Source organism: Polistes canadensis, unplaced genomic scaffold, assembly GCF_001313835.1.
Source record: "Polistes canadensis isolate GaletaPanama2010 unplaced genomic scaffold, ASM131383v1 scaffold_111, whole genome shotgun sequence".
NCBI lineage: Eukaryota > Metazoa > Arthropoda > Insecta > Hymenoptera > Vespidae > Polistes > Polistes canadensis.
This window is the reverse complement of record NW_014569658.1, coordinates 203,881-212,136: the sequence shown is the minus strand read 5'-3', so window position 1 is coordinate 212,136 and position 8,256 is coordinate 203,881. Positions and strand designations below refer to the sequence as shown.

The 8,256-nt window shown below is 30.4% G+C and overlaps 1 protein-coding gene across 15 annotated transcripts in view; it reads left to right on the top strand.

Moving 5' to 3' along the window:
• LOC106787703 (5-hydroxytryptamine receptor 1-like) overlaps positions 1–6,468 on the top strand; it is a 105,316-nt gene extending 98,848 nt beyond the window's left edge. For 14 of the 15 annotated variants that reach the window (XM_014750299.1, XM_014750300.1, XM_014750298.1 and 11 more), the window contains 2 exons: positions 1,090–1,134; positions 3,714–6,468. In XM_014750299.1, the coding sequence (XP_014605785.1) occupies positions 1,090–1,134; positions 3,714–4,349 (681 nt within the window). In that variant the 3' untranslated portion in view covers positions 4,350–6,468. The remainder of the gene's footprint in view (positions 1–1,089; positions 1,135–3,713) is intronic. The other variant, XM_014750301.1, reaches the window with a different exon arrangement.
• Positions 6,469–8,256: the final 1,788 nt, after the last annotated feature.

Genomic DNA, 8,256 nt, shown 5'->3' with positions numbered 1-8,256 from the left:
TAAAAAAAAAAAAAAAAAAAAAAAAAAAAAAGAACAAAATAATAATAACGGAATATAATTTTTTGTTTTCCAAGCAACCATAAATGAAGACGGAGGAGTTTAACGATAACCAAAGCTTCTCTCTCTCTCTCTCACACACACACACTTTCTCTCATATACTTAGCCATATATATTACCATAACAGGTGTGTACACCAACGAAGCATCGATTTATATCAGCGTCGTGTTAAGTGACAACGCCATTATTCTAACCGAGGCAATTCCTTCGGTCGCTTTTAAAAGGATTCCCGTATCAATGGAACATCACATCAATGTCATACGTCGAACAAGAGAATGAAAGATATCCAAACCCGCTCTCCCCCCTCCCCCCCACCCTCTTTTATGAAAGATAAAGCTAGAAAAAGTTAGATGGGTAATTATTTATCATTAAACATATAATGCAATCTTCGTGTTAATTATCTATCGAAATATTAAACCATATAATATATAAGAAAAAGATATAGATAGATAGATCATCTTTAAGAAGTGTAATATAATCTTAAGAATTTGACCTTGACAAATTATACCTTAAATGACAATGAAAATAAATGATACGTCATTCATATTGTATTATATATATTTATCAAGTTCCCGTCATATTTCTTCTTCTTCTATTACGTATTATTAATTCATAGGGTGTATGTTCGTTTTAAAGCTTTATAGGTTCATTCTGATTTTACGTGTCGTATAGCTAATTAATTTACGCAACTCCCCTTCGGGGGATTAGCTTAGCAAAATTAGTAGCTTATACATCAATCATCCCTCTAGCATGCAAGAGCATGCCTCTAGGTAAACCTTGTAGTAGGGGGTGGTTTAGAGAAACCTCCACCCGTAACACTCTCGTACATTCTCAATCCTTCCTCTTCTCAAACTACAAATACAAAATATACATACATATATATATATATATATGTATGTATGTATATTGTATTATATAAAAGTAAAACTACACATATCATAATAATTCTCATTGAGCATCGTATTAGTAACGAAATCGTATTTTCACGAGGTAAATTTTTTTTGAAAATTATTCGTAAAACGTTTGTTATAGATACGGTCAAAAGCTCGTGGCGAGAGGCGGGAAAATAATAAACCGGTAAGATATTATCAATCGTAATTCCTTAGAGAACGTTACACATTATACTTTTGGAATATATATTTTATATACATATATAGTATATATATATAAAATATATAATAAAATATTCAATTGTTAAGTCTTTAAAGAACGATACACATTATACTCGTAGAATATACTATATATATATATATATATATATATGTAAATGTAATACTCATACTTATATCTATTCTTGTCTATTCCATTTTCTTCCTCATCTTTCAACACCTCGATTCTGTTACTATAATATATATATATATAGCTTTTCAATGTATTTATTTACAGTAGTTCTGATACGAATCGTCTTATTTTCCTCTGTAATACCCTATGGTACATATATTACGTAGTTGAAAAGAGAAATGGTATGGCGAAGAATAAATATTGAATCTTATATACGAGAATGACAAATAAAAAGAATCTTTTTAAATCTTCTTGGTAATCTAAAATTCTCGTTATTGAAAAAGAGAATTCTTAAGAGCAAGCTTTCGAGAAATGTCATTCGAGATAAACGTTTTAAATTGAATATATATTGTTAAATAACATTTATTTTTTTTTAACATATATATATATATAGTCAATAGATAAGATACGAGTGTTGTTTATTTAGATTTAGATTTACTAAAAAGTAAATAAAATATGAAATATTACAAAATTATTTAACGTTATATAAATATATTTATTTAAAATATTATTTATTCGACCGATTTATATTATAATGTATTATATATTTTATTCATATATATTTACAATTAGTAAATCGTTTATAAAATCGCGTATTTACTAATTATTTCATTAAAAAAAAAAAACAGAAACTAGCTTTTAATTTCAATCTATCTGATATAAGATTTAAACGAAATCGTAAAGGCGGTACGGCGGTACGTTAATCAAATCGTCAATTTGGTTTCGGTAAAATCTTCTCATTAACAGCTATACGAGTACTTGCAAGGATCCAAAGTGAAATAGAATGGGGGGGGGGAAAGAAACGAAAGGAAAAATAATTGCATTGGGGGGGATAGGACGCATATCTCGTCAAGATTTGGGTCAAGTGGTGGAAAAAAAAGAGGAAGGAAAATCGTGAGAAAGAAAGAAAGAAAGAAAAAAAAAATAAAAGAGAAATAGAAAGAAAAAAACAGAAAGAGAGAGAGAGGTCAGCTTGATGAAGTCCGTAGGATCATCGCAATTCTATTTTTATCTCACTTGTCTACGAATCATACGAGAATTCTAATATCCTACACTTGTTATCCCAACTTGACACATTTGATAAAACTCACATTTTTGTTAGAAATATCAAATATCATCGAATAGGAATGTATCATTTTGTTTCCTGTTTTTTTTTTTTTTTTATAGTAATACTTATTACATAAACATTTCTTCTACTTATATTTTTTTGTTCGATATAATATATATAATTATAATTATAATTATTTATATTTATATTATAATTCATAATAATTATTAACAGTTTCGTATATCAATCATATTATCGATTGAAACAGTCGTAGATATATTTTCAACACACACACTGTATAAATATACAAATAGTTAACGTGAAATTATTTTTGGATATTATTTACGAAACCCTTTTTTCTCTCTCTCTCTCTTTTAATAAAAATGTCAAATCGATTAGACAAAAATTTGATGTCATTTTCCGTGTCAACGAAAGGGACGGAAGGGGTGGTGGTGGTGGTGGTCAACGGATATGGATCATTTTAAATAACAAAAATATGAAATGTTACTTTCGTATTTTGTGTATTCGTGAATGAAAAAAAAGAGATGGGGTTGATAGGGTGAAATGCGTAACGAATCGGAACACATGGACACCTGGGTTTGTTATACGAGATGTGGACACACGTGCAAAATTTGATAATATATCATCGCAACGTTGGTATTACATCAGAATCTCCCTCGTGATTTCACAATACATCGACGACGTACATTATACACGTGTGTGTGCGTGTGTGTATGCGTTAGGAACACAAAGGTAGTAACGTAATTCCGAATTCAGAAGCTTGTTGTGCGTTATGTTGCTTTTGCATGTCACTACTAAACCCAACTCACAATATAAATTCGGCTTTGTTGAATCTGACGTTCTTAATTTTCTTATTAATAAAACCCTCCCACCCGTTCATACATATCTGTTTTATTTCAATCATCATTTCACATTTCGAATAGATGGTTAAGATCTTTTATTAAAAATTATAAAATATATATTCAAATATAAAAAAGAATAATGTGTGAATATAATATTTTGTTAATAACAAAAACGTGTATAAAACTTTCCCTTCGCGTACAGAGGCTTCTTTTTTCTTGTTTTTTTATATGATAGATTAGAGTCATAGTTAAATAACAGATATATGACAAGAATGTAAAAAAAATATAATTGATATTTAAATTAACATAAGTTGTTTGTTAAAACTTTCAAATTATTTCTAATCGACAATCGTTATATAGTCAAAGTTTTAAATAAATATCTTAAATACACCCGATACAAAAATAAAGGGAAAAATAAAAAAGAAAACTAAAAAAATGTTATTTATTCGTTTGCAATGTTACAGTGTAGCGGTAATGCGGTGAGATGTTTTGCCGGTGGTCCACGTAAAAGCAACGAGTCGCAATGTCCGATGTTGCAGAAACCAATACTGTCATCATCGACGACAACGATGACCCCGTCGATAATGACGATGTCAAAACCAACAACGGTGATAAGGAATCATTTGAATAGCACGTGCAGCGTGACCAATTCACCACATCAGAAAAAATTAAGGTTCCATTTGGCAAAGGAACGTAAAGCCAGTACAACGTTGGGCATCATAATGAGCGCATTCATCATCTGTTGGTTACCATTTTTCGTTTTGGCATTGATAAGGGCATTTTTAACAGACCCACAAGCTGTACCAACATTTCTATCAAGTCTTTTCCTTTGGTTAGGCTATTGCAATAGCCTATTAAATCCAATTATTTACGTAACACTTACAAGAGACTTTCGCAAACCATTTCGTGAAATACTTTGCTTCCGTTGCAGCAGCTTAAATCACATGATGCGAGAAGAATTTTATCAAAGTCAATACGGGGATCCGGTTAACAATTATGAAATAAAAGCAGGTGAAACCGAAAGCGGTGATAGATTAGACGATCAAGGAGTTGAATCTATTGACGTCGTAGCCAACACTCCTAACGAAAGCTTTCTGTGATCCCAGTGAATAATTTCGTTGACTAGACGAATTTATCGAGCTTCCTCCTGGCTTATTCTTACTTCGAATTCTTATTCAATGATAAAATTACTACTACGACCAAGTTCTTTTCAAATTTTTATTCAATATCGATAATCGATTCTTTTTTTTTTTCTTTCTGTTTTTTCGTAGCAGGAGGAGAAGGAGGAGGAGGATTAACATTCGAACTTTATTCCAGATTTTTCATCATTTCCCTACCCCCCCCCCTACACCCCCTCTTCTTTTTTGAATACATAATATGAAAAATGTTGTTAACTTATTCACGTATATGGGATTGGATCAATTCCTATTCGTACTTTCTTTTCGATTATTTCAATTTTACAATCGTGTGTTATGCAATATTTGTATTGCACAGTTGTGAGAGAAAATATTTCTTATTTTTTGTTCTTAAAGAAAGGATAATTTGTATATAATAAATGTTAACAAAATTGATCTCCCAAGGGATGATGATGATGATGATGATGATTATACGTGTAAACTACTTTGAGTAATTTAGATGATTCCAAATTTATTTCGAATACTTTCGATCGTAAATAGAAATGGAGTGAAAATGGAATTTTCAATAATCTTGATGTAGGATTTTATACGGGGCGGGGGGGGGGGCGGCGGCGGAGGGAGAAAACTCAAGCGTGACTTATTGTTAATGGAATAAAAAAAAAAGAAAAAGAAATATAATCGTGCGAAGTCAAAAAGAAATGGAAAAAAGAAATAAAAAAAGGACAGAAGTTTCCTTCGAGTTTACGAGCAACAACAACGGTTACTTTCCGTTGGTTCTGGAAAAAAGTTCCTAAGGAAAATGAAAAGAAGAAAAAGAAAAAAAAAAGTCTTCACGGAAAGTGGTGTAAAGTGAAAGAAAGAGATAGATAGATAAATGGTAAGAAAAGAGTGCCTATGTTTTCTCTCTCACTCACTCACTCACTCACTCACTCACTCACTCTCATACTACTTTATACCAAATCTTGACCAGACATCTTAGGTTTTTCCGGATTTACTTCTCTCCTTTTCATCGTTCTATCGTGTTCCCAACGTGAACATCTTGCTTGTTCACCTCCTCCTCCTCCTCCTCCTCCTCCTTTTCGTGTCTCTCACGATTTTCTAACTCAACTTTTTCTCTCACGTCGTAGAACAAAATATCTTAAATCGTTCGACGAGAAATAAAAATGAAATTTAAATAAATAAAACAAAAGAAAATAAAAAGAAAGCACACAGTGATAGTTTGAATTGATAAAATGGACAAATTTTGAACGAAAAATAATTTTGTCTTCTTTTTTTATTTCCGATGAAATAACAATAATTATTATTATTATTATTAATAATCAATTAACCGTTGGATTTGGAACGATAGGAAATATAAATGAGATATATATATATATATTTATGTTCTTTCGTTGTATGTCGTTTCAATAAAACGCGTATTCGTATTATAAATAAATGAATCTATATAACTTAAATATGTCCATTAAACTCTTAATACTTGTCATCGTATAGAGACCATTATTGTTCGAGAATACTTAACGTATTATGTAAAAGCCGGTTTGACATTGGTTTCCTAAACGATTTATAATTGTCGATATTTTACAACGGACAAATTGCATACGAACGAAAGGGGGAAGTAACTACAAAACTTCATATATTTCATTATTAAATCGTATCACATATTATATAATCGTATCTCATCTTCTCGTCATTTGTAATTAAGATTTTATTCATAAACGTGTTTTTTGTTTCACGTCGCATCACGTGGTAACATCATTTTTTCAAAAGATCAAATATATCAAGATTTTCATTTTTATTATTTATTTATTTATAATATACCGTTATACATACGTAAGTAAAGAGACAAAAAGTGATTAAAATTAATATCTCGTATCTATCTATCATTAATCTTTAACATTTTTCGCGAATATAAAAATCTTACATATGGGGTATTCGAAAACAACAACAAGAAAATGCATAAATTCATTGATATGAATTTCTTTCTCTTCTTTATCATTTCAATATAGCTACTTACGAAAGAACAAAAAAATAAAATAAAATAGAAGAAAGAAAATGTGTATGAAAGAAAGAAAGAAAAAAAAAATTCCAAGAAGAAGAAAATAATAATAATAATAATAATAATAATAATAATAATAATCGAGCATTCACGTGTCACAGAGGGAAACACACTACGCTTCTTCTCGCTTAGAATCGCGTCGTGTCCTCAATTTATAATTTTTTCTCGCATGAACGATGTGAAAAGCTAAGATATATAACCCGCCATTGTAAAATGAAGTACATACAACACACATCATGTATCTTTTCTCTGGTTAATCCATACATCCTTTTGTCGTTACGAAGAAGAACAAGAATAAATAAAACCAAACAAAACAAAAAATGAAGAAGAAAACGAAAAGAACGAACGAAATATATTGACTTAACAATATATACATATACATACACATAAAAAAAGAGAGAGAGAGAGAGAGAGATAAAAGGAAATGATGGGAAAGGGTTGTTTTTTTTTTTGTTCCATTGCATCATAATAAAATACTGAATTTATTCGATGAAAAAAAAAGGGTTTAGTTTCTATAACAACGTTGTTGTTTATTGTTGTTGTTCTTGTTGTACTTGTTGGTTGTTCTTGTTGGTTGTGTAGTGTAAACGTGAAATCATTGACCCGGAAGTCGGAAGCAAGTAGCAAGAGTTTACGAAAAGCCCTCGCTAGCTAGCTAGCTAGCTAGCTGTGCTAACTGTGCTGAGAAGAGTTGGAAGAGCAAACAAACTTGCGTCGTAGCATATAAGCAACGTGTCGCATAGCTGACAAAACCGCGACCATGACACTATAAGGGTTGAGGGGGAGCTGGGGGGGAGCTGGAGGGGGAGGAGAAAAGTGGGAGGAGAATAGTAGGGATGATGATGTGAGGAAAATGACATGGAATAGAGCTTAGAACCGTTCCCTCATTTTCGAACCTATCTCTGGTGTACGCCCTTCACCTCATCCCCCCCCCCTTTACCCCTCCCTTTCTTCTCTCATCGATTAAACCACACAATGAAATTTGTGGAATGTTGAATAATAATAATAATAATAATAATAATAATGGGGTATCTAATGGTTGAATATTATCTCTTCTAACGCGCACACGTATTATTATGTATATGCGTATATATTACAATGGGGTTTGGTTTGTAATATATATATATATGTATTGTATTGTAACTTTTGGTTTATTTTATTTTATTTTTTTTCTTGTCTTTTATTTTCTTTATATAAACGAGAAAGAAAGGATGCAAAAAAATATAATGGGATGAATATTTTTGTTGGTTTTTTTTTGTTTTGTTCTTTCGTTTGTTCCTTTTTTTAACTTTTATATTAATTCTCTTTAGTTTTGATATTTATTTAAAAAAAAGAAAATAATATAAAGAGTGCGACTATTATTACATCGGAGAGAGAAAGAAAAACTTCTATAATGGTTATTAACACAAATTCTTTGTCATAATATGAGAATAAGAAAAAGACAAAAAAAAAAAAGAAAAAAACGAATATATTCTTGATGATTATACATACGCACACATATAAATCGAGTAAAGAGAAAAATTCAAGTCACTTATGAGAAAAGGATTAATTGTAAATGAGACGAGAAGAAAATTTACAATCGAATCATCAAGATTTTTATCCTTTGGTGTATTTGGAAAATAGAAAAACAAGAAGAAGAAGAAGAAGAAAAAAGAAAATAAAAAGAATTTTTATCGAATCAATGGGGCAGTACATATATAAGAAGAAAAAAAAAGATGTAATATTAGAATTTTAAATTAGAAATTAGAACGAATCGAACGAGAAAGTGATGCACGATTGTGGTTTATCGAAAAAATATGTATTATGTACATAATA